Source organism: Colossoma macropomum, unplaced genomic scaffold (assembly GCF_904425465.1).
Source record: "Colossoma macropomum unplaced genomic scaffold, Colossoma_macropomum, whole genome shotgun sequence".
In the NCBI taxonomy this organism is placed as follows: domain Eukaryota; kingdom Metazoa; phylum Chordata; class Actinopteri; order Characiformes; family Serrasalmidae; genus Colossoma; species Colossoma macropomum.
In genome coordinates, this window is record NW_023494810.1 from 11,388,354 (window position 1) to 11,415,352 (window position 26,999).

Genomic DNA, 26,999 nt, shown 5'->3' on the forward strand with positions numbered 1-26,999 from the left:
AGTGAATGCAGGGTTTCATTAGCATTGTAATTAGCTCAGGAATTTACAGCAAACAACATCACTGCATAAAATCAAACTTTTGTCTGTCATTTTATGTGTTTCAATATATTAATGTTCACAGTTATACAATTCACATAGGACAGTACAAATCGTCTTGATTTGGGCCACAGAGAATACAAATGCTTCTTTTCTTTTTAAGAAAAAACGGAAAAACCTTTTCTCCACGGGACATGCATAAGATTTACTGATGTAGCGATACAGATGGGATTAATATAACCTGAGGTTGTTTCCACAGCTTGTTTTGTAGCACAAGAACAATAAAACCTACGGTTATTTCTATGGTTTGGTTTGACACATGGGATTAATATAACCTGGGTTTATTTCTACGATTTGTTTAATAGCATGAAATTGACATAACCTTGGATTATTTATATTGTTTAATAAACACAGGATTAATATAATCTGGGATTATTTCTACAGTTTGTTTAATAGCATAGGATTAATGTAACCTGGGGTTATTAGATCAGCTTGTTAAGCACAGGATTAATGATTTGTTTTATAGTTATAGTTTTACATGTAAAAGCTGTCAGAATCTTCATCTTCACTGACGCTGAGCAGAGTCTGAACAATAACTGACATGATGGTTTCAAACAAGACTAAAATCAAGATTTTATCCCTCCTTCTAAAATCTAACCCCATTTCGATAGGGCTCCTGACAGTCGTGATGTCCTCTAGATATTTTACATCTGTATAGGCCGACACAATAAACTCGCTGAAAAAGGTTTTTTGGCTGTAAATGTCTTACAACCTTGATAACACACAGAATGAAGTTCATGATCACATCCAGCTTACTTAAATGGATTTTTCATTGTATATAATGACAAACTCTAATATCTTTAAATGTTTTGATCTTAAATACTATTAAATACTGCATCTTGATCTGAAAATACTGAGATACAATGTTCCCTATGTCATACAGCCCTTTAGCCTGACTGTATGGAGAAGTTGCCTTTGTGGTTGTGAATAATCATTAGAGATCCGGAAGAGGAACAAAAGCCTTGACTTTCGGGACCTAAAGAGAGCAAGGCCAACCAACACATTTCTCTCTGTTTAATAGAACAAACATAAATAAATACATTTTCTGTTATAGCCCAGAGGAAAAAAAAGATATTATACCACACCATACAGTGGCAGGAATATCTCTCACCTTTTTTTCATTGTTTGCCATTCTGTCTTTCACTTCTTTGGCTTTCTGAATGGCTTTCAGCACTTCCACAGTGTCTAGCTCTTTCTCAGTGGTTACAGTGCCATCTAAACAAACCTTCACACAAAAAGATATTCAACTAACTAGTCAGTAAAATGTCTGAAACAGGGAATACTGAATTAAAAACTACTCTGATGTTATTATATGTTTTTCTACACACTTAATAAAGATGAATCTTCAAGGGTTCCTCAGTGAAGAAAATGGTTCTATATAGAACCACAAACACTCAAAGGATCCTTTGCATGATTAAAGGGTACAAGCTTTACTCCATAACAATAGAAGAACCCTTTTGGGTGCTATATATAACCATTTTTGAAAAAGTTCTATGTAGAACCATCTACAGCACATTCTCCATCAATCTGAAGAATCATTTTATGCTGCAAAGAACGCTTTGTATGATGAAAGCGATCTTAGCATTATGAAAGAATTCTGCAGATTGATGGAGAATGTGCTGTAGATGGTTCTATAAAGAACCTTATTGAAAAGGGTCCTATAAAGCACCAAAAAGGGTTCTTCTTTTGTAACAAGCTTGACATCACAACAATAAAAAAAACATTTTCAGTGCTATACAGAACCCTTTTGAAATAGGTTCTATAGAGCCATATTCAGCACATTCTCCATCTATCTGAAGAACCCTTTCGTGATCCGACGAACACTTTAACCATGTGAAGGGTTCTTTAAGTGTTCATGATTCTATATAGAACCCTTAAAGAAATATCTTTTTTGAGTGTAGGCAAGCTGTATGTGTACAGTCGTACTGTGTATAGTCGTATGCAAAAGGTTGAAAATCCCTAGACAAATGACGTTTAACGAAAACGTTATTATTTATCATTATTTATTTGAGTTGAATACGTTGGAATAAACATAAGATGCAATAACTTTTGCAGAAACCATATTTTACTTTTTAGTTTTTTCCCCAAATATGTTAAATTCAGCAGAACAGTAACTGTGTATCACAATGAGCAGAAGTGTGTTACGTATTTTCACTTAGAAAATCAACAAAAGGTAATTTGATCAGAAGCGACTGAAAGGCTGATTTTTGCTTTTTGTAATAAAATTATACGACAGAACTGTACATAAGCTTTGCTCAAGTGTTTAACACATAACAGATTTCAAGAACCAACCTAGTTTCAGGAAGGAAATGAGACTTGAACTACAAAAAAAGCCCAACAACAACAAACACTAATAAAAAAGTGAGTAAGATTTACCTCCGAGGCCCTGTCCCAGAACTGCGCCAGGACTTTAGTTCTGTAGTCTGGAATGATGCACATAGGATTGTTGGCGAGGGAGAGTTTTTCCAAACAGGGGAGTGTTCCAATGTGCTTTATTTCATCCAGCTGGAAAAAAAACAACATAAATATTAAAGACACTGCTTTCAACGGCTTAATACTAACCAGGGCCCATATTCACAAAGCTTCTTAAAGTGGAAGCGTTGGTTTAGGATCAGATTAATGTCTTATTTGTACAGATCTTGCTGATAGGAACAGATCCTAGGTTTAGCTCTCCTAATCTGAAGTTTCGTGAATGCAGGTCCAGATCAGTCAAATCCAAGCCTTTTGTGGAAAGCAATGAACTTCAACTTAAAGAAAGTAAAAGCAGTACCTGTGCTAATCTGTTACTGCTCAAGTCCAGGTTCACAAGAGAGTAAAGTTTACTGAGACCAGAGAGGGTTTCCAGCTGATTGCCGGCCAAATTCAGAGTCTTGATGTTTCCCAGCTTTGTGTGAACGCCCTCTAGAACCGTTAGCTTGTTGAAGGACAAATCCAAGTGAACCAGATTGTACAGATGCTAAAAATGCATTGAAAAAAAACATCAGTTAGACAGTGGCAAATCTGGCTCAAATACAGGAACAGAAAAGAAGTTTTTTGTCACATATTCAAACGCTGAAACGGGTGTTTACATCTACAGGCATTGTTAAACAACCTACCTGGAGATTCTCCACCAAAGACAGCTCATTGTGACTAAGATCTAGGAATTCAACTTCAGGAATCAGTTTCTAAAAATACAAAGACAAAATGTTTAGAGGCGAGGTACTTACTCAGAATTATAGATAGCCACAACATAAAGAGGAATTCCAAAAATTACAGCACAACTTGACCAATGTGGTTTGAAATGACATGGTTCATCACAAAGAAATGTACTGATTCAGGTTTACAGAGGTGGTGATAGGAGCCAGGGGTTGTGATGTCTACAACACAAATATAGCCACTTTATTTACTCTTCTAAATAGAAGTGGGCAATATCACAACATGCTATCGTTCCAAAGTTAAATTTTGTTATTGTGATAAACAACATGCTTTTGTGAGCATATTGTGGAGATCAACTGCACGTTTCATTAAAAAGAGACCATAATTAGTCCTGTTTAACTGAACTTAAAACGTTTGTGTGTATATATATATATATTCTGAAAAGTTTCTCTACAACAGCACATTTCACACCAAACTACTCTGAATGACAGCATCTCGACCATTTAATTCTGCAGGAATTTTGAAAAATCATTGGAGTTTCCATTTTAACAATAAAAGCCCAATAGGAACACTGAAAACATAGCTAAACACAATGTTAAACCTACCACAGACTCATCGATGCTGCTGATGTAATTGCGGCTCATGTCGAGAGTGGTCAACATCTTCCATGTTGGAATGATGGCAGTCACTGGGCAGTCAATGTCCACACCTTCTGGTTCCCACTGGGCAAACTCAGCAGATTCTGGAACTAAAATTTCCTACTCAACAAAAAGACAGTAAGATAATATTATTTTGCAGTTCGACATTAGTAAAAAAAACAATATCTTTCTGTTACGAGTAACAAAATCATTGCCATTTTAGTAGGTATTGTACCTTCATGGATGCCGTCGAGAGGTGAATGCTGAGAGTAGCCAGGGTGGGCTTCAATGAGGGGAGTCCCTTTATCTGTGCTGAACTGCAGTCGGTGATCTGAGTAAAAATAAAGAGATTCAGCAACAGCATCATGACCCACTTCACTTGACACAAAAGAAAAACAACGTACACTTTTGACCAAAGTCTTACCTCAATTTGGAGTAGTGACTTAAAGAAAGAGAGGTCAAATGGCAGACTGTGTTCCTCAATATTGCTAGTGCCCACAACGCCTTTCGTTCCAGGGATCTGTGAATAAACAACCCCCCAAAATGTTAGCAAATGCTGCATGGCTTGGCATGATAAACAATGCAAGGAGCCTAAATGGAGCATTCAGATATAAAACTACCAAATCTCTTTCGAATTTTATCTTTATTTCTTAAGGCAGGGAAATTGCTGTCTGTGGTAACTGACCCTAAGATACAGATACAGCACACATGAAATTAAATAAAAAAAATATATTTCAGTCACGCTATGTAGCACTCTCTAGCACAGTATTGTATCCGTCAGTATTATTGTTTTGACAGAATTCACGATTTAATATCATTCTCATGGTTTCATCCATCAGCGTTCATCACAGCACCCATCATGCATGACAAAAATATATCATAAAAACACTGGAAATCCCTACTGTGCTCAAACTGGAGGTCTATAAGACAGGCTGGAGAGCTGAACTGCTGATATCTACTACTGGTGTAATATACACATTCTCTGGTTTGAAATGATTTCCAATTGTAAGGTCAAGATTCAATTCAAACTATGATATTTTTATGAAGTCTGTAAGACCAGAGTTCACTGAGATACGATGTGAATAAGTAATCCCCCTTTTTTTCTGACAAGGTTTTTTTTTCATTTATTTATTTTTTACCCTCAGGCATCTTCTCAGGTTTTAATGTGTACAGTTATTTGTTTTTGTTTTAAGAATTTTAAGAAGAGGGGGAAAAATTGACTTTGTAAGAAGGAGAGATATAATGTATAATATATTTGAAAGAATATATATATTGGAAATTAACATGTGTATGGAATTGTATGTTGTTATTGCATGGTTTTGAATGTCTCCCCTTGAAAAAATGCAAAAAGAATTATGATACTTTCTATACAAAAGTCTAGACTGGACAGAACTCTGATTATATCTGATTATTTAATAACTGCCTTGCCAGCACATGAACCTCAGAAAATCACAGCCCCTAGGATTAATAAGCAAGAGTTCCTCCCACTTTATTCTAAAATGAAACACAGAGACATTTTGGTCATTGACAGAGCTCAGACCTAAACATCACAGACTATGTTTGGGATTACTTGGATTGTGAAAAGCAGAAAAAGCAACCAACTTCTAAGACTGAACTTGAGGTGTGGAGAAATATTCCTGCTGAATATGTAATGAAAGCAAAGTGTGGATGCACTCAATGCTGAAAAAATGACTTTATTATATTTAATTGGTGAAGCTTCTGTGAATTGTCCTGCTATTTTTCCTGATGCTGAGAAATAAATAACTTAATGGCCATTTTTACTGGAATTTAAATGAATCCATGCTAATCCATGCTCTTTGTTGCAATGTAATAATAAGCCATGATCTTGATTGTAGTAATGCACCAATCAATAAAGTTATAATCAATAAAATATTCATCTACCTTTCAATAACATTAGCCATATGGTTTCCTTTTAAGTTAGTCCAAAGACACTATCTAATGAGCCAGCTAGGAAAAATTTTTCAAACAGCCTACCCTCTAGTATCTGTCCTTCAACATTCAAACTACATTATCAGAAAGTGGTTCTGATAACAATCAATACAAGACATCTTGCTCTAGACACTACTGCATCACCAATGTAAGAGGCAAGCAGGCATGTTTTCAAAAAATGTATAGATGGCTGCAAGTTTCTGGAACATCCCTGTAAGATCAACAATAATCTCATGAATAGTAAAACAAAACTGAAACCTTGAGATATTTGAGCCGGCAGGCGAAGTCCAGTATGTGTCCCAGATCTGCCTTGGCATCTCCATTGGCGCAGGTTGGCTTGGCAAGCTTGAGCTGCTGGGTAATCGCATAGAGCTGCAGCGGCCTTAAGAGAAACACTTCACCAGCAACTAACAACTGCTCACCTGCAAGATGAATAAATGTTAGTGTGCGGCCAAATTTACATCGAATACAGCTAAAAAAATGTAATAATTGTTATATTCTTCTGAAAATGCAGTTTATGACCAAAAAATGGAAAATATAGATGTATCAGCAAAGAACAACCTTGACCTTGCAGGAGAACTGCACTGACATCTCAAAATTTCTGTATAACCGAGTCGTTAAGATGTCAACAAATTCAGATCATTCAGAGTAGTCTGATATGAAAGGCTTCACGGTAGAGAAATGTACTGACTCAGATTTCGTTACAGTGGTGGTGATAAGAACCAGGGGTTGTGATATCTACAGTGTAAAGCCCAATCCCATTTCACCCCTCGCCCCAACCACTCAGCCCTTAGCCCTCTATTTTGCACATTCACGCCTAGGGGTAGGGTGTTCTGATTGTTGTTGAGATGGAGGAGTAATATGAAGTGTTAGGGCTACATGACCCTCCAAACAGAGGTTTTTCAGAGGAACACTCCAAACAGTGTTATGAGAAAAAAAGAAGAACCAAGATGGCTGCACAAGCGACCAAAGAAACCCACAAATGTAGCTAAATATTTTCTCTGTTAAAAAAATCACAATAACCATTGTATTATCTTAGTTTAATGTAATTTAAATGTATTATGATCCCTTTCTTCATAACAAGCATATTGTTATATTCAAATGTTTTTATTGATTTTTCAATATTTATGCACAAACACTTCCAGACAACTTCTAGACAAATTCTCCTGGCCCCTAAACCCCCCAGCAGCAATCCTTGCATACACATATTCTAAGACCTAGCGAAAGTCAAGAAAGAAAGGGGAGAAAAACAAAAGAGGGGAAAATAAGAAGGGGGAAAAATTAATAATAATAATATATTACAGGATCTTTATGATATGCTTAATGAGTGAGAATGCTCAGTCTCAAAATGTGTCAAAAATGGTTGCCAGCATTTATAAAACCTCCTGGTTGAACCTCTGGTAATATGCTTCAAGTGTTCAAGTTTAAGAGGTGCTATAACCTCTTTGATCCAGTTTTTATGGGGTGGTGACTCGGCCCTCTTCCACATACGGAGGATCATACGCCTAGCCAGTAACGTGGAAAAGGCTATGACTTCTGACTGTTCTGAAGTTGCTTGGATATCTTCTGGAACTACCCCAAACAAAGCCGTAAGGGCATTAGGTTCGAAATGTGTGTTCCAAATATGTGAAAAAGTATTAAAGATACCTAGCCATTCTGCCCAGCAATTCTGGGCTTGTCCAAAACATATGGCTTAAGGTGCCTGGGTCCCGCTTACACCTAAGTTGGGTCTCTATTTGGATTTATTCTTGTCAATTTATTTCTGGATAGATGTAATCTATGTAGCAATTTAAACTGTAGTAGTCCATGTCTTATGCATATTGATGATGAATGTACTAACTTCACAGCCAATTGCCAAGCTTCCTCTGGAATCTCCTCTCCCAATTCTTCTTCCCACTGCACCTTCATACCAGTCAAACTGGGGGAAGCAACTCTTTGGATAGTTTCATATAGTACAGATACCACCCCTCTGCCTAAAGGGTTTATGTTTAAGCATTCATCTACCCAGTTTCTCTCAAGAGTTGTCAAAGATGGTGAAACATATTTTTTGATGAAACTGCGCACCTCAAGATATCTGAAGAAATTAGACTGTGGGATACCGAGGTCTGATTTAAGCTGTTCAAATGAAACAAATATGTTGTTTTTAAACAGGTCTTTTACGCATCCCACACCTCTCCTGGCCCATATTTGAAATGCAGAGTCAATAAGCGATGGAGGAAACAGGGCATTTGCCATGATACGAGCAGAGGGAGAGAGCCTGTCTGTTATTGAAATGCACCCTAAACTGAGATCTTCAGCGATCCAGCGACCCTGCATGTACCCCCCCCCCATGAACGTAACAAAACCTAGTCAAAACTATGCGAACACAGTGTCTCACACATCATGCAATGCATTTCTAACAATTTTCTGTTCATATCATTCTGTGAGGTAGATTTTAGAGTCATTAAACTCTTTGCACGTCTGGCTTCAATCACCACCAATGTGAACTTAAGTTTCTCTAGGATGGAGCATTTCACATCAAACCACATCTTAATGATATAATTAACAGGATATTTTGAAAAACTGGTGGAATTTCACTTTAAAAAAATAAATGTTATGCAACAATAACAATGTAATAGTAATGTAATAACTTACTAATGAGATGAAATTAGGATAAAGGACATACCTCTATGGAACAGATCTTCTGCCAATGTAGCAGCAATGCCATTGATTTCCTGGCAACAAGGACACATTACTGCATATTATTTCTGGTTATTATTATTATTTAATTTTCACAGACCTAAAAAATGGCATATTTGTGTGCTTTGCTTATCTCGCTGATTTAATACACAATTAGTCTTTCATGCTTTCAAGCCCTGAAACATTTCATGTGGAAAGCACGTTGCTTCCGCTCATGTTCTGATCTCAATCTCACCCCTTTCTCCATAGAAACAGCATACAAATGCAAAGTTAAGTGCCTCTAAAAAAGGTGTTAAGCCTCAAACACTTCACATGCTGTTGCGTCAGACTCTAAATTAAAAATTTCATTAATCATTGACAAAACAGACAGAGGCTGTTTTAAGCTTGACTGCAGATTCATCATTCGGCATTCTTATCAGTGATAACTAACTATCATTTTAGCTTTTGGTTTAACGGTTGGTTTGGTCTATGTGGCCGTTCAAACATGAAACATTTACTCATTCTGGCAGACCAGTTGCACAATGTGAAAAACACTTCCTCTCTATGAAAAGCCTTCACAGCAGCATTCACATGCTTTTTCAACTAAAGCCACTGGAAACCTATCAATAGAACCACTGTCTATGAGGAAAAACTGCTAATGGTCTGATGACAAGCTGCATGGACACCATTCAAAAACCACTTTTTAATGTAGGGCTGTACTTAAGGGTTGGCGATATGACAATACTCAATGTGGTAAAATGACTTAACAACATGCTTTTCTGAGTATATTATGGAAATCGTCAGCACTTACAAATCAGCTTTCTTACAAAGAGAGCATAACTAGTCCTGTTTAAGGGAAAAGTTCATTGAAAAATCTGATTACACCAATTTTCCACTTAACCCTGATGTAGTCGATCAGCCTAAACACATTTTGGGTCTGAATTTTGCTTCTTTAGTTTAGAACTGGAACTACGAGGCTAACGTGGCTAACAAACACTAGAACTCAGTAGTCAGCTATACAGCCTAAATCATTTCTGTAAAATACATCACCAAAATGTCTCACTCAAACTACTTTTAGGTCATCATTAATGTCGTGTAGCACTACTGGATCTTTTTGTTCATTCTGCCGTATCAAACCTCAGATTAAACGAAATGTGATGCATACTGTGCATCATTAAAATGTCTCGAAGTATCGTGATACTGATACTATATTGTTACCATATGGTTCTTCAAGGGTTCTTTAGTAAAGAAAATGCTTGTATATAGAATCATGAACACTCAAAGAAGCACTTGCATGCTTAAATGCTTCTTTGCATCATGAAAGCGTTCTTCAGATTGGTGGAGAATGTGCTGTAAATGGTTCTACATAGAACCTTTTAGAAGCCAGTTCTATATAGTACCAAAAAGGTTCTGCTATTGTGACGATACAAGCTTGTAACAACAGCAGAACCCTTATGGTGACTTATAGAACCCTTTTGAAAAAGGTTCTATATAGAACCATCTACAGCATCTGAAGAACCCTTTCAAAAGGCAAAGAACCCTTTAATCATGCAGAGAGTTCTTTGAGTGTTCATGGCTCTATATGGAATCATTTTCTGTACTAAAAACCCTTGAAGTGTGTATGTTGACTTTTAGCAGCAGATCTCAGAAACAGAGGCTTCACCACATGATCATTCTGGAATACTAAAGTTATGTTCACACTACCAGGCTGAGGTGGCACTAATCCGATTTTTTTGCCTTTATGTGACACAGATTTGAATTTTTCAAAGCTGTGTGAACACATAAATCTAATCTTTTCAGATCTGAGCCACATAGGCTTTGTTTACACAGCAGGTAAAAGTGGCCCAAATCCAATCTTTTTCTTCATATGTGAAACAGATGTGTGTTCTGTGTGGCAGTGTGAACAGCAAAAAAACACACGGAATCTGACATTTTCAGTTCCGATTTGAGACACATATGTGGTACTGAAATCCGATACGTATCCAATATGCAGCAATGTGACTCAGTCTGAACAGCCAGGTCGGAATTTATGCGACTTTTATGTCAATCCAACTTGACATTCATCATCATTTCGCGCTGCTGAGACCTCATAAACATTTCGGCTTGTGTTTCTGTACAAAAATGACACAACTGCTCCTTGTTCAAAGAGATTTTTAACAGAAATGGCCGAATGAGGCAGTATGAGAACGAGGCTGCAGCGTAAAGGAAAAGTAAAGAATCTGAGGACGAAGAAGTGACTGTGGCCAAATAGCACGCCCTTTTTACAGTGAGTTCGAACATATTCTGGTTGATAAGCCAAGCTGTCAGCCATCGGAACTTTATGATCGCTCCTGCAATGCTGGCGAAGATAAAACTAAACCTTCGGGAGCGACTGCCGTTCGTTGGCAGTTACCTCTGGATGAACCACATGAAGCATTGTTCTTTTGCACATGTGGGTCAGTTTAGGCGCGTGATCTGTTCAGACTAATGTCACATACAGGTCACAGTGCAAAGATAATGTGAACAGCCAAAAAAATCAGATTTGGTGAGAAAATCAGATTTGGGCCACTTTTACCTGCTGTGTGAACGTAGCCATACATGTGTGCTTCTAGACTGGATACATATCTGACCAGATTCGTTGCCATGAGATCTTGAGAATGGTCAGACCAGAATTCAAGCATTCTGTTTTTTTTCTATTGTTAAAATTCATTTAATTAATAGTGACTACCTTGACTAAAATAAGCAAGATGGTCCCATGACTGAAGCATTTAAGCCTAAAGTAAGGTATCTAAAATGTAAACCAACAAACGAAAACAAACTCTGTGCACATATTTAGCAATCTATCTTTGCCTCGCACTCTGTTACTAAGTTACAGAGTGAAGCTTGTGGCATCTGCAGCTGTAGAAATGCTGAGTAAGAAGAAATGCTGGCAACCCACAGAGGCTGTCAGTGTTTACGAGTCAGGAGTGTTAAAACGGCTAAAGCTGTCAGTGACACTGTTAAACTCTGCAGTAGACTGCATTGCTTTTCATTGCTTGAAAACAGATGCTCAGCACTTTAAATTTTCTGTACAATGTTAAACACAAAAACTCTTCAGAGAACATTAAGTTCTCTGTTTTTATAAAGTTTTATAATGTAGTCTTGGGTGAAAATGACTTAAGAGAGGAAACATTCACATTTTTCATCATAAAATACCTAAAATGACTCAGGACTTAAAGACATATTTCACTTTTAAAGATAATCTTAAGAATGATAAATGAAAATAGTTCTCTAAAACTAATCTAATATCTGGTTTAAGGGCTCATATCTTACAATTCTCTGCATTTTTTGCAATTTATTTCCTTTCCTGGGGCCCCCTATAAAGTCTGTGTGGTTTTATGTACCAAAAACATTCACAATTCATTTCACATGGACATATTCAAACATCTTTTTTATCCCTTATAATTAAACCGGCTGTACCTTTAAGACACCTAAGAGTTATATATGTAAATGACTTCTGCTCTGAATGGCTGTCCTGTATTGTGCCTCCTTCAAAAAGTAGTTCAGGCTGAAACACTCTTTATAACTTCAGTGTGAGTGGGCCGAGCTAAACAGCTGTAGGCTTAATAGGTGGATATGCAAATATCCTGGCTTTCATGACATCAGTGAAACATTCAATTCAATACAGGCTCTTTTTGCAGCTTAATGTCCTTGGGCCTTTTAAAGAATATTACTCAAATTGCTTCCTCCACAAGCTGATCAATATCTACGCAAAGTCCACACTGAGGTGAACATGAGATAACATCAGTCTACACAAGCACAAATGGAGAGACTTACATAGAAATGGAAATGCAGAAATATGGACAAGACTTTAGGCGCAGCCACTGGGAATCTGCTGAGCAAAGTCTGAAGATACACTTCCAGCTCCTTCTGTCTCTTCTCTACGAGGCTTTTAGAGTTTTTACCAATAATCTTTTTAGGTGGCAACAGGTGTTTGTCGATCTTCTTCTCAGAAGTAAGCTGAAAGACATATTACAGAAGTCGTACAGTGTCTGTAAAGCATCATGAATCAGGAAGTGAACCTTTCTGCTTCCGGAGGGATCAAATGTACAAAAAGATTAAATGTAAATCAACTCACCTTTTCGTGCAAGTCGTGGAAGTCACTGTAGCGATGCTTAATAGTCCATCTGTGGTCTCCAACCTTCACCTCAATTATGTAAACCTAAACAGGATGAACATGTGGTACAAACTTTAACAATTCTAAAAAGTCCTGTAACAAATGGAAATTCTGATGCGCTCATTTAGAATTATTTACAAGTCTTATTGATTCAAGTCATTCAAAGTGGTTTGGTGTGAAATGCTCTGTTCTAGAGACACTTACCAAATCAGAATTGTTCAGAGTGGTGGTGATAGGAACCAGAAATCTACAGCATTTAATGCTTTTAAAAACTACATCACAAGAAACTAGTACATCAAGTGGTTACACATACACTGCCTGATGCCTGAGACATAGTTTTGTGATAAAGTTTTGGCCTAAAATATATTTTAATCAATGTATTTTTTAACCATGCATGGTGGAAGCATACATGAAGGGCAAATGAAATGAAATCTGAGTCTGTCAGTTTCTCTACAACGAACAATTTCACATCAAACCATCCCTAATGACTCTATTTACATCTCAAGGACTGAATTCTTCAGAAATTTTGAAAAATCGGTGGAATTCCCCTTTAAATGCACTTCTGTCAGATTGTGCTAGCTCGCTTTTAACGTTAAAATAGGAGTTAGCTTAGCTTCTTAGCCGGCTAACTGACCTGCTCTCTGTGTAATCTACATTTTCAATACAAAATAGCTAACACTAATAAATATTCATACTTTTATTGTCCTCACTGTCTTTAGAGTCAGTAAGCTGTCGAACTGTCACACTAACGGTAACGGTTAGCTGGCTAACACGGCCATGTATTTCTCAATGTACTGGCGAGCTTAACGTTAGCTGCTCTCAAATAACAACTTACAGTGTAGTTTTCCACAAGCTCCGATCCAACAATGCAGACATTCCTTTCAACGGGTTGGTCGTGAAACGCTGTACAATCCATTTCACTAAAATAACTAAATCTAAACCATTACGAAACCTGGAGGGTGATTTGAGCGTCTAACGGGCATCTCTCCGTTGACGTTTGCAGCGAAAACGCTCAGCAACCTCCATCTTTGTTGTGAATCCGACAGCCGTTGTTTTTTCCCCACCCGTTTTCCGACCAGTCCCGCCTCCTGCGCGCTAGGATTGGCCAGTAGGAAGCTGGAATCTGCGCTCGGATTGGCTTATATTTCATACTTACGAACAGAATGAGAGCTACTAGCCAATAGAAGACCAGGAAGGCGGCATTTGTCGAAATACAGGTGGGGAAAAAATACATTACGTTTTCCTTCTTATGTAGTTCAATGTCTGACAGTCTAAAGTGGTGAATTACTGTGTATACTGCCGCCTGCTGTAGTGGTGTGCACGTCTGCTCATCCACTAAAGCACAAATTTTGGGATTTCCGTAACTATGTGCATTTCTGCCTAACACTTTTAAAAAATGGTTCTATATAGAACCATGAACACTCAAAGAACCATTATCAATCAGCTTAAGTGGTTCTTTGCATGGTGAAATTGTTCTTTAGATTGATGGAGAATGTGTGGTATGTGGTTCTCTATAGCACCAAAAAGGATTCTACTATTGTTAGGATGTCAAGAACCCTTTTTGGTGCTATATACAACCATTTTCAGAAAGGTTCTATATAGAACCATATAACACACATTCTTCAAGAACAATGTCACCATGAAAAGAACCATTTAAGCATGCTAATGGTTCTTTGAATGTTCATGGTTCTATATAGAGACATTTTCTTTACTAAAGAACCCTTGAAGAGCCATCTCTTTTAAGAGCGTATATTGTTTGTCATTGTGTGTAATGTTCTGTAGAGCAGCAATGCATCTCTCAGCATCATAGGTTTGACAGAATTCACAATTTCGTATCCCTTTCTGATTTCTTCACTCACTACAACACCCAGCATACTTTATGCAAATATGTCACACAGCAGTTGTCACAAATCCTCCTCCTAGATATCTATCTTCACCTCCAGCCCACCTGTAATACACTATTACAGCTAATTAAGGCTATTTAAGACCCCTGAACACAACAATGAGATGGATCAGGTGGGGTTGATCAGGGCTGGAGCTAAAGTCTGCAGAAAGGTAGATCTCCAGAACTACTTCAATTAAAAATCCAGACTGCTAGCATAGCCACAGATATAGATCCTGATAAATACAAACATGATGTTTGCCTTTTTATTGGTTATATTAGCTGGTTTCTGTGTGCATTTGCCAGACCTCTCCACCCTCCCCAAAGCAGTTGTAGCTCCTTCCACCTTCGAAATACATCATCAGAAGGCATGTTCTGGCCTTAAAACCAGAAAATCGTGCTCTACAGACTGTTGTGACGACACTGAATGAGGCCAGAAGGCATGTTTGCACCAGATAAAGCAGTGATAAAATTTTTCATTTGGGCCAAAGTGTCCCTTTAATGCATTTTTAAAATGACACAGTGGAGCAACCTTGCACGTCAGCATTTAAAGGAAATTCCACTGATTGTTTTGAAATTTGTGTATAATCAATTAATCAATCAACCTTTATTTTGGAGTACATTGAGGAAGACACTCATTTATGTAGTCGAGCCAATACAGAGATAAAGGATTGAGAAGTTGAATAGAACATAACAAATGCTAAAATGTAATAATAATCATAGTTGTAAATAAATAAAAAATGAAATCAATAAACTATTAAAATGACAACAATACAGTAACTTAATAAATAAGATAAAATAAGGATAAATAAAAAATTAAAGTAATGAAATAAAGAAATAAAAGATGTAAAACAGTAGCTAATATTAGAATAAACCAGAACAGAATAATAAAAATGAAACAATAGCTAATCATGTATGAAAAATCATATTAAAAGATAACTAACATCAGGTAAAACAGTTGCAGGCTGATTGGAGGTGGTTAAAGACTAAAAGTTTAAAATGTTCATATGACACCAGCGAGCAAAGCTTTAGTGGTTCCTGTTATAATTCCAACTCTCTGGTGCTCTTCAGCCAAAAGCTGATTTTCCCAGTTCAGCAAAAGCTCTTGGCACCTGAAGGGTTGTCTATTCACTGGAACTAGTCTGGTAAGATCCTGTGATGTACAGTGACATATGGCCAGTAAGTGCTTCATACATAAAAAGAAGCCAATATGTCTCCCGACACACAGACAGAGATGATCAGCCAACTATGACTAAATGGTTAAGATGTAAATAAAGTCATTTAGAGTGATTTGATTTGAAATGCTTCGTTCTATAGAAACTTGCAGTGAGAACTGTTCACAGTGGTGATGATGGGAACCAGACATCCACCTCTAAAAGCTCCCTCACAGAAAGTTATTACATTACATGGTTATATATACGAATATGCTGCCTGAGCTCTGAGACATTGTGTTACTAAAGTTTTGAGGTAAAGATTTGGCCTGAAATATATATTTTTTACATTTTTTTAATTCATGGTGCAGGGGTACATGTAGGGCACTGTGAGGCAAAATAGTCCCCAAAGAAAAGTTATTTTTCCAGATTTATCACTATTTTTCATCATCAATATCACATATAAAAAAATCAGAAGATGTGTAGGTTCACTGGTGGTTTTGGATAGTAAGTAAAATGGCTGTGTTGTAGACATGGTGACCCCTGGTTCCCATCACCACCACTGTAAAGAAAATGTCTGTCAGTGAACCATTTCACACCAAACCACTCTCAATGACTGTTTACATCTCTATGACTGAATTACACAGAAATTTTGAAAAATGGGTGGAATTCTCCTTTAACCAAAGCAAAGCTGTACATATAGGACAAAGTCTAAAGCCAGCACAGAAATGCAGATGAGCTATTAAATCCAGCCAAACTGTGCATGCAGTGTGTAATTTTACTACAGGAGGGGGCGCAATGTGCATCTGATTTGTGGCAGCATGTAGTCTATAATTTTCCCTAAAATGTTGTTTCTCTCTGTGTGTATGTATGTTAACAAGCCCTGCAACTGTACTGGCTCAAAATATAACCCACCGGTGGAGGATGTGTGTAACGTTTGTGGTGATGAAGGACAAAAAAAACTAACATTATATTGAGGACAGAAATTTTTGATATTTTGTTTTATTACAAAGACTGCAATAAGGATACTTGCTATTTAATTAATTTAATTAATTAATTTTGTTCATTTCTCATGGTAAATATTGTATCATAAATGGAAATTACGAATAGAATCCCAAATAACTACGTCACCTCAATTCAATACATGCATTTTAATAAAACATCTAAACTGATGAACATATTGACAAAATTGTCATATTTTTTGAAGATGTACTTATCTCATGCAAAATGTATTTGGGGATGTTACAGGGGAACTTAACCATTTTTTCAAAATTTCTGCATATTACAGTGATTGAGATATAAACAATACATTCAGAGTGATTTGGTGTGAAATGGTTGATTGTAAAGACTCAGATTTCTTTACAGTGGTGGTGATAGGAACCAGGGGTCACCAGGTCTACAACACACATATAGCCATTTTATTTGCTATCCAAAACCACCAGTGAACCTTCTAAGTTTTTAATGTTGATGATGGTAAAATAGTGGAAAATCTGAGACAAAAGTTTTCTTTGGGGACTATTTTGCCTTATAACACCATTCGTGTGTCCATCCACCGTGAATGCATGAAAATAAATCGATTAAAATACGTTTTTATTATAAAACTGCCGTGAAACAGTGTCTCATACATCAGGCAGTGTATTCATAACCATTTCCTGTACTAACTTTCTGTGAGGGAGCTTTTAGAGGTGGACGTCTGGTTCCTATCACCACCACTGTGAACAATTCTGACTCTGTAAGTTTCTCTAGAACAGAGCATTTCACACCAAACCACTCTGATTTCGTTGACTTTAACCGTTTAATTATGCAGAAATTCTGCAAAATCGGTTCCCCTTTAACGCGCATTTACAGACATGATAGGAAGCATGAAAAAGTGGACTGTAGTGACAACAAAAAATAAATATATCTTTTATTAGATTATATTATTTGACAAGGCAAAGAAAAAATGAGCAAAAAAGGCAGAACCTGCAGAGGGCGATGGAATTTAACGATCAGGAAAGATAGGAATACATAACTGGTGTGTTTTGTGTGTGTGCGTGAACTGCACGTCTGTAACGCAGCATATTAGGCTAATAACAGTTTTGTTTAAGACAGCGTTATAACCCAGCTGTCACCAACCCAGGTTTAACATCACTGCTATGAAAGTTGGAATTAAGCGCAATCGGTTAACTGCATGTAAACAAACAGCCAGATCTCTGTGAAACAGGCTCCGTGCGTGCTTGCGAAATACTGCGCAGCTTATTTACAGAGTCGCTGTGCATTCACAAAACGAACCTAAAGTTCCTCCGTGCATTGAGCTGCTTTGTTATGTTCCGTCCCACCGCACGTACACGGCGTGAATCACGTTTGGCCAAACCCATTGTGCTGTCCGAATGTGGTGGCTGATCTGGGGTCTGCTAGGCTTTTTCTCCTCTAACAGCAGCTGCGCGATTTGGAGCGGCAGTTGCTGCTTCTAGAACGGCCGTTACAACAACAAGCAGGAAGAAACCATCCGCTTGAATTCGTGGGGGTGCTAACTTTCTTTGTCAGCCCCTGTGAGCGAAGAATACGCTTCGCTTGTTTGATTATTTGATCAAAGTGTATCTACTTTTTGTTCTTTTGTTGTATTGTCATCCGTATTTACCTATTTTGGTTTAGTTTTTTGTGCAAGCCCGTCTCGAGTAACCCAACACTCCTAAACTCGAGCACTTCCAACGAGCCCAACGGCTGTATAAAAGGCAATGCAGTCCGTTAGAGGGAGGAGTTGACAACTGTCACTAAGAGGAAAGTTCTCTCGTTTTGGGGAGGGCAAAGTAGTTTGTTTGTGCACAAACAAAACGTGGAACAAACTACAAGCACCATCCCCACATTCCGAAACCTCATAACTACGAACTAGACGAGGAAAGAGACCGAAGGGACCGCAAAAAGGGGGGCGTGACCGCAAAGCTGCCTACAGTGGAGGCACCGCGTCAGGCGCGTCAGGCTATGTGCTGTCTAAAGCCAGCCACAAAGAAAAAATCGGAGAAGATTGTAAAAAGGTAGACTGTTTCTGGGGCTGGTCGTGAAGAACGACGAGAAGCGAGAACCTTAAGTCACTACACCTCCCTGGGAAGCAGCAAGCGGGCTCGTTCTTTTGTTTCTCAGACGCTGAGGAGCAGATTATGTGAGAGAGAGGGGCTTTAATGCTGTGGGAAGAGAGAATGTGTGGGAAGGGCATGATGGGCCAGTGGGGGACCTGCAGCAGCAGCAGATTCTCCATCAAAGACGAGCTGAAGGAGGAGTCGAGAAAGAGTGGAGAGCCAGCGCAGCTGGCACAAGTGTGCCAAGAGACACGGGCATCATCGCTGGAGGCGAGGCCACCAGCCTCATCCTGGCTGGTTCCAGCGAAGACATCATCAGCCCAGACCTCGCCTCGGCGCCGTGTCCCTGCGGCCGGCCAACGTCAAAGGCAACCGTGCGCCTGGCATGAGAGCCCCGAGGAACACCAACCAGTTCCTCATGCACGAGAAGTACCAGCTGATGCACATGCGATCGGACTCGGTGGGCACGGACAGTGGCTCGGACTGCGAGCTGGACTTTGCGGACATGGACGCCTACCTCGGCGTGCTGGAGAACGCTAGGGGCGCCCTTCTGGACAGCCCCGACCCGCCCTCGCCCCCTACAGCCCGCCTCGGCGCACGGCAGCAGCTGGGCGAGTGTCGAGCGTTCACCTTCTTCAGCTTCGCAGAGCTGGGGCAGCAGCAGGAAGAGAGCATGCAGTACTTTCCATCCGAGGACGATGTCATGCAAAGCGAGGACTTCATGAGGAAAGACTTTAACGCGTTCTGTGACGCGGTGGCACCTTGTATATAGACCTGCCACAGGTAAAAAAAAACAAACAAAAAATGCCATTTGTATGTACATCCGGACCGACAAGTATTTATTACACTGTTGTAAGCCATTTTTGCTGTTGTCATGCCATTTCACGAGCTGTCTGTATGTTTTTTTTGTTTTGTTTTTGTAAGTGGTGGAAGGTTCGATTCAGTCTTGCGAACCGATTCTTTACAACTGTGCTTTTTAAACACCCGAACGTTCAATTAAACTATTCATTGATTCATTGAAGTCAAGTCTGCTTTATTGTTCTCTCTTACATATACAGTGACTGATTACAGTGAGGGAGTCTGATTACTTTTATTCACTGGTGGATGTCAGACAAACTAAAAAGTTGGTTTCACCGTGCAGTTTTGTCAGAGGTTAAAACGTGAATGATCATCATTAGGATGTCATTGGAAGTCCTCAGGCTGTAACCCGGGACGTAAACAATTAGATAGATGCACTAAATGAAGTTCGATTTAATTGGCGACCAGATTTGTCCAAAAGAGCCGATTCGCTCACGAGTCGGACATCACTCTTGCCATTGTTTTGTTATGAAAGCGAGGCACTGAAGTAGGAGTGACACTAAGGAGCCAATCAGATTCGAGATCGCTCCCCGCAGCCTGGCTCTGGTTCTCTTGGGCTAAATCTCAAACGGCTCACTGATCCCTACGAAGTGCACTTAAAATGAGGGCTCATGCACCCAAATATGTCTAAAAAGAACCATTTGGGACTAAGCCACTTATATAGTTCGATACTTGGACATATAGTGCACTAACTGGGTTGAGAAGAAAAACAAATTTTGTTTAAAGCACGGAGTGCACTATATAGGGAATAGGGAGCCATTTGAGATGCAGCCTTACTGTCCAGCGACGCCATGTAAACGTTTCAGAGAAATAAAACGTTGTTTTATTAAGTTTTTTCTTTTGTATATGAAATGGGGTTGAGAAGAAGGCATGCTTATTCATTTCTGAGTATGGTTTTATTGCTAAAGCTGTCAGTGAGGGTTCAGTATTTTACCGTTTAGCCGTCTGACTTAGCCGTCTGAATCCTGACTAACATGCTAGAAATGTAAACACAGCAAATTATTCAAGGCTTTACTTCACAAAATGAGAAAGTAAAGGGGAATTCCACTGTTTTTTTTTCACAATTCTGCATAACTCAGTTGCTGAGGTGCAAACAATAGTCATTCAAAGTGGTTTGATGTGAAATGGTTCATTGTAGAGAAACTTACAGACCCAGATTTCTTTACAGTGGTGGTCATAGGAACCAGGGGTCACAGTGTCTACAACACAAACATAACCGTTTTTATTTACTGTCTAAAATCACCAGTGAACCTACATGTGTCTTCTGAAGTTTTCTATGTAATGCTGATTATGGTGGAAGCATGGCAAAGTTGAAAAAACATGTATTTTTTAAAACTTTGCCTAATACATGTGTCCCTCTGCCATGGATGGATTTCCAAAAATACTTTTTAGGTCAAAACCTTTTGTCAGAACTATTGTACATCAATGTCTTAGACATTAGACAGCATATTCTTAACCATTTCAAGTAATAACTTTCTCTGACTTTATACAGAAAGTTTGAAATATTGGTAAAAATCCCCTTTGAAGTCTTATATTTGTTAAGCATACGTCTATAATACATCCACATAATGAACAATGGACTACTTCACCAGTTTAAACTACTGAAATCTCTGTATAGGTCAGCAGGGTAATCAAAGCACAGGCTGAAATGTGATGCCTGTGTAACCAGCTAAATACTGCAGGCCGCCTCCACACCCACTCCTGCCTGTGCTGTTGCCAGATGGATTAGTCTTGGGCTACAGAGACATGTCACAACAGCAGAGCTTATTTTCATGAAAAGTGAAGGTGTGGGTTCTCTTACAAAGCCTCTCTACAAGAAGAGACTGCTGTAGTTGGAGAAAGCACTCCATATGAGCTCTTTCTGAGTGACTGAGCTGCATACATAATGGCCTTTTCAATGCAAAAGCACACAAAGAAAGACTGTGATGTGGAATAAAGAAGCTGAGAGATATCATTAATAGTCCGATGTCGTGGTAGACATGACAGGAAAATGTAAAGATCTTTTAAAGAGCAATTCCATTTTTTTTTCAAAATGTCTGCTTGATTAAACTGGTGAGAGGTAAAGACATTCAGAGTGCTTTGATGTGAAATAGTTTACTGTAAAAACTTACCAAGATTTCTTTACAGTGGTGATGATAGGAACCAGAGGTCACAATGTCTACAACTTGAATATAGCCATTTTATTTACTGTATAAAGTGACCAGTAAACCTACATGTCTTCTGAGTTTTTTATATGTAATGTTGATAGTGGTATATCTGACCAAAAAGTTTTCTTTGGGAACTATTTTGCCTTAAAACACCTTGCATGCAGGGGACATTTAGAGGTGGACGTCTGGTTCCTATCACCACCACTGTGAACAATTCTGACTCAGCAAGTTTCTTTAGAACAAAGCATTTCACACCAAACCACTCTGAATGACTTTGTTTTGTAACTTTTAATTTTTGCAGAAATTAAAAAAAAAATGAAAGTTTTGTAACATTTCTGTCATTTTATATGTGAAAAACGGTCACACTTCATTTTTACATGACCACTTTCTAACCTATCCTTATCCCTTTGAATTTAACAGGTTATTTTTGTTACTGTGCCTTGTATGTGTAAATGAGCTTTATTCTGATTCGCTGTCCTGTGTTGTACCTCATTCAGAAAGCACTCAGAGCTGAAACACTACCTATAACTTAAGTGTGAACGGGCAGGGCTAAATGGCTGTAGACTGAATAGGTGGATATGTAAATGAGTTGAGAACATTTCACACTAAACCACTCTGAATGACTTTCTTCTGTCTCAAAAAATCTATGTGAATTTCCTTAATGAATACTGATTACTCCTTTCTACACAGCCAGCTAACTTTAGTTAATAGTGTGTTTTTTTAGCAGCTCATCAACATTTAACATCTGTCAGCATAGGAAGTGAAAACTGTTGGGTGCTGTTCTTCTCTTTTTGATCCTCTCTTTCTAAACTAAAATGCTAAAGTGAGAGAACTGTGATGTAAATATGAACAGCTAAAGTGGAACTGGAGTAAATACAAATATACTCGCATACAAGTAAAAGCATTATCATAACAGAACAAACCCTGCTGTTAAATCAATCTCAGATCAGCTTTGGTTGGTAGCTGGTTTCAGATGGCCTGAACTGGTTTTTGATGGACCCTAGCTAGATTCCTGCTGTCTAAGATAGCAAGGTGGCAATACACCTTATGCTGTTTGGCTAGTTAAAGGGGAAATCCACCAATTTTAAAAAATTTCTGTCTTTCAGAGTGGTTTGGTGTGAAATGCTCTGTTCTAGAGAAACTTCTAAAGTCAGAATTTTGGTGATAGGAACCAGATGTCATCAAACATTAAAGAACATCATGACATGCCTGATGACTGCCGGGTGTCTGAGTGTCTGAGACATTGTTTTATGATAGTTTTAATACACAGTTTTCACCTGTTTTTTTAATCCATACATGGCGGAGGGGCACCTGCAGGGTGTTATGAGGCAAAATAGTCCCCAAAGAAAACTTTTTTTTCCTTGGTATAGCTGGCATATGCATTTTTTTTTCAAAAGGGAATTCATCAGAGGTTTAATGAAATACATGTAATTGGGAGAATTAAAGTAGCTCCTATCAATCCATCAGATTGCTAACAATGATGTACAACAGTTCCATGTGTTTACTGTTTGTGTGAAGCTGTAATCCTCTATTAGCAAAGAGTGAGGTTTTGTGGCATAGCTTCAAACAAATTTCAGCGATAGTTGCTCAAGATAAAACGTTTCAGGGTTTGTATCTTCCTTCCACCTCATCCACATGACATATCACACCATTAATAGCAAGGTCGCATCTGTACTGGCAAATATAGGACTATTATGACAGCGTATCAGGAATAGCGCAGTGATGCGGCCATGCTGAGTGTTAGTTATGCTGTAACATTATTATTAGCTTTGAGACAGTAGATGTAGTGTAATGGTACAGCACTATCTTCATTTAACCTGCTCATATGTTTCGGTATTTTCCAGAAAAGGGAGCTGTTATTTCATGTGAGCTCAAAAATATTGACATAACACACTGCAGACGTTTCTGTGGAACGGAAAAGAATCTGAAGCATATTTTCATCATTTGAAAGGGAAGGCAAAAAAGAGGAAGTTAGAGTAGCAAACACACAGTTCAGGATAGATCTGTGCTGATCTTGGATTGCAAAAAAAGATCTTATTGTCTCTAAAGAACCTTTCAGTTTAAAGAACCGTTTTTGTAAATGAGATGTGTAAGCGCAAAGAACCATTCTAAAGTTTTAAAAAACCTCCAGATAATGTACAGGTTCTAGGAAGAACAATAAATTAGTAAAGGATCTTTACGTCATGTGAGGGTTCTGTAAACGTTTAAAGGGCCCATACCATGGAAAACCAAATTTCCCTCAGTTTTTTAAATAAATAAGTTTGAAGTTGTAAGTGAAAAAAAAGTAAAAGTAAAAACTGTTAAAGTTTCAAAACGGAGTGCTCACTGCCCGCTCCATAGTCCATATATGGAAAATATGCTGCATTTTATAGTCATTGTTTCTGTGATGTCACAAGAACCAACTCATTTACATATATCCACCTATTTAGCCTATAGCTCTTTAGCCCTGCACACTCAACACTGACGTTATAAGGAGTGTTTCAGCACTGAGTACTTTTTGAATCAAGCACAATACAGGACAGCCAATCATAATAAAGCTCAATTACATATGAGTCTTAAACACAGTACAAAAAATTACAAAAAAATTTAATTGTAATAGAAAAAGAGGCTAGAAAGTGACAATGTAAAAGTGAATTGCATTTTTCATATATGAAACAACACATGTTAAGTTTCAGATTTTTAAAAATATCAGCATGATTACGTAATTTAGCCACTCGGGTTGGTTTGATGTTCAATATGAAGAGTTTATTGCGTCTAAATGCTCCCTCACAGAAAGCCATTAAAATTGTTTATGAGTGCTCTGCCTGATGAGACATTGTTTTATGGTAGTTTAAGAAGTTTTGGCCTAAAACATATTTCTTTAATTCATGGTGGAGAACTACATGCAAGGCATTACAAGGCAAATTTCCATAATGGAAACATTTTTTTCATGTTTATCACTATTACGTACACTATGTGTCCAAAAGTTTGTGGACACCCCTTCTTATTAGTGAATTCAGCTGCATTAAGGTGCACTCACTGCCAACACAGGAGTTCAAATGCACACACAGCTTGTGTAATCTCCATAGAAAAGCTTCTACAATAGAATAGGATGCTCTGGAGCAGCCACACATTAGCCTAAGGTTAACATGTCCAATGCTAAACGTAGACTAGAGGGGTATGAAGCCCCCCAGCCAATCCACCTCATCCCAACAAATACCTTTTTAAAACTCTTTTGGAAGAAACACTGGATGAGCAGTTGTCTGGACACTTTTGGCCACATAGTGTAAAAAGCTCAAAAGACACATGTAGGTTCACTGGTGGTTTTGGTTAGTAAATAAAAAGGCTATATTTGTCTTGTAGACATGGTGACCCCAGGCTCCTATCACCACCACCACTGTAAATCTGAGCTGTCAAATTTCTCTAAAACGGAGCATTTCACACCAGACCACTCTGAACAACTTTGTTCAATCGCAACCAGTGAATTATGCAGCAATTTTGAAAACTTGGTGGAATTCCCCTTTCAATGGTCCTTCACACTCACACATTTTATTTTCAAACATGGTTCTTTAGGGAACTAAAGTGGTTCTTCTTTAAAGAAACCTTTGTGGCACCTTCTTTTTACGAGTGTATGTTACACTGTCTGCCTTTCGGTCAAGGTCCTCTTATCTCTGTTCGGAAAATGAGCTCTAAAAAGACGTTAATCTAAGGTAAACACACCGTCTACGTCGGCCCAGCAGTGAGAAAAAGCCTTTTTGATAACTATTTGGATTAAATTAGATCAAATGCACATTTTATAGACTCTAAACATTTATTGTGTGGTTTATATGTGCAGGAGGAAGTGAAGAGTCCGTGTGAATATCAGCACATCATGAGAGTTTATTTAAAAGGAAAGTTTGCACACTTTCTATGCAAACTGAGTGAGTTCGTCACCTTTAAGAGCTTTGCTGTCTCTCAAGACTACAGTTGACACAGAAAGAGGGCGGGCTGGAGCGAGCTGGTGGGGGATGGGCTTTGCTCAGAGGTCTTAGCACACTGCAAAGTTTTTGGCAGAAAGCACATCGTCCTGCTCTGACACTCCTGCAGTGACATGTCATGTAGCTTCATGGCTTGTGTCACGTTAACATGGGTTGCTTCATACGCTGCAGTGACTGTTAATGAGTGTAAATCCCTGACTGCACAATTCTTCATGAAACAATTCAGTGAGTCATGAAAGCTCACATTTATATTGTGCTTAAAAGGAAATTCCTCCGATCCGCCAAAAAGTCTGCATAATTTAATGGTTCAGACATAAACAGAGTCATTCAGAGTGGTTTGGTGTGAAATGTTCTGTTCTAGGGAAACTTCACGAGTTAGAATTGTTCACAGTGGTTGTGATAGGAACCAGACGTCTGAAGAGTTTGATGTCTCTTAAAGCTCTCTCACAAAAGAGACAAAAAAGGTTGTGAATACTCGAGACATTGTTTTATGATAGTTTTGAGAAGATTTTGGCCTTTTTAAAAATCTGTTGATGGTGGAGACGTACCTGAAGGGTGTCATATGGCAAAATCCCCAAAGAAAACAATTCTTTTTTCAGATTTATTACTATTTTACCATTGTCAACATTGCATATAAAAACACAGACAACACATGTAGGTTCACTGGTCCTTTCGAATCGCAAGCAAAATGGCTACAGCTGTGTGCAAAAGTTTTAGCACCCCTGGTCAAATGACATGTATTTGATAATGTTCTAAGTGAAAATAAGTGAACACATCCTCTACAGTGAACACACTTATGCACATTTTAATGCACAATTACTGTTTATTTGCTGAATTTACCACATATAGGGGAAATAATACAACATAAAATGTGGCCTGTGCGAAAGCTGTGACTTCTTCTATATTTTATGTTTTATTTTTTCCTCCAATATGTTATAAAGCCACTAAAGAAATAGAAATTGTGCACTCAAATTAGCAGAAAAATGCCATTGTTAAGTGTGTTCTCTGTAGAGAATGCATTCACTTACTTTCACTTAGCAATTTGACCACGTGTGTTCAAACGTTCACGTGCGACAGTATAAATACTGCGTCAGCTGACGTTTTTGAACAGAGCAGATGGATGAAATGCAGGATTGAAGCAAAACCAACCGATGGACGAATATAACAGATAAGGTTCGGGATTAGCTCAGGGCCTAGCAGCTAGCTGTGGAGAATGTGGGCCTCTTCCCCTCCCCCTCGTTGGCCGCTTAAAGAAGCTCCAAGCAGGATTATTTGCCGCGATAATGATGTAAAGGGAACACTCAATCCCAACTGACTCTCTCTCCCTCTCTCTAACC

The 26,999-nt window shown here is 38.4% G+C and overlaps 2 protein-coding genes across 6 annotated transcripts in view; one reads left to right on the forward strand and one right to left on the reverse strand.

Moving 5' to 3' along the window:
- nisch (nischarin) overlaps positions 1-13,658 on the reverse strand; it is a 34,556-nt gene extending 20,898 nt beyond the window's left edge. For all 5 annotated transcript variants that reach the window (XR_005006114.1, XM_036559301.1, XM_036559302.1 and 2 more), the window contains exons 1-12: positions 13,448-13,658; positions 12,574-12,657; positions 12,273-12,455; positions 8,485-8,533; positions 6,078-6,241; positions 4,294-4,389; positions 4,105-4,200; positions 3,837-3,989; positions 3,192-3,260; positions 2,867-3,052; positions 2,473-2,601; positions 1,208-1,321 (exon numbers count right to left, since the gene is read on the reverse strand). Coding sequence is in view for 4 of the 5 variants with exons in the window: in XM_036559301.1 (XP_036415194.1) it covers positions 1,208-1,321; positions 2,473-2,601; positions 2,867-3,052; positions 3,192-3,260; positions 3,837-3,989; positions 4,105-4,200; positions 4,294-4,389; positions 6,078-6,241; positions 8,485-8,533; positions 12,273-12,455; positions 12,574-12,657; positions 13,448-13,528 (1,404 nt within the window). In the remaining variant the exon portion in view is untranslated. The remainder of the gene's footprint in view (positions 1-1,207; positions 1,322-2,472; positions 2,602-2,866; positions 3,053-3,191; positions 3,261-3,836; positions 3,990-4,104; positions 4,201-4,293; positions 4,390-6,077; positions 6,242-8,484; positions 8,534-12,272; positions 12,456-12,573; positions 12,658-13,447) is intronic.
- A 2,008-nt stretch (positions 13,659-15,666) lies between these two features.
- wu:fb55g09 lies at positions 15,667-19,722 on the forward strand. The gene is made up of 3 exons (XM_036560143.1): positions 15,667-15,673; positions 18,518-18,659; positions 18,897-19,722. The coding sequence occupies exons 1-3, from the start codon at positions 15,667-15,669 to the stop codon at positions 19,471-19,473; spliced, it is 726 nt and encodes a 241-aa protein (XP_036416036.1). The 3' UTR covers positions 19,474-19,722.
- The last annotated feature ends 7,277 nt before the right edge of the window (positions 19,723-26,999 follow it).

Bases quoted from the DNA above. Each gene is read 5' to 3' on its own strand.
- wu:fb55g09 (XM_036560143.1), top strand. The intron at 18,660-18,896 runs GTAGACTGTTTC...GACGAGCTGAAG, and splicing joins TCGGAGAAGATTGTAAAAAG to GAGGAGTCGAGAAAGAGTGG.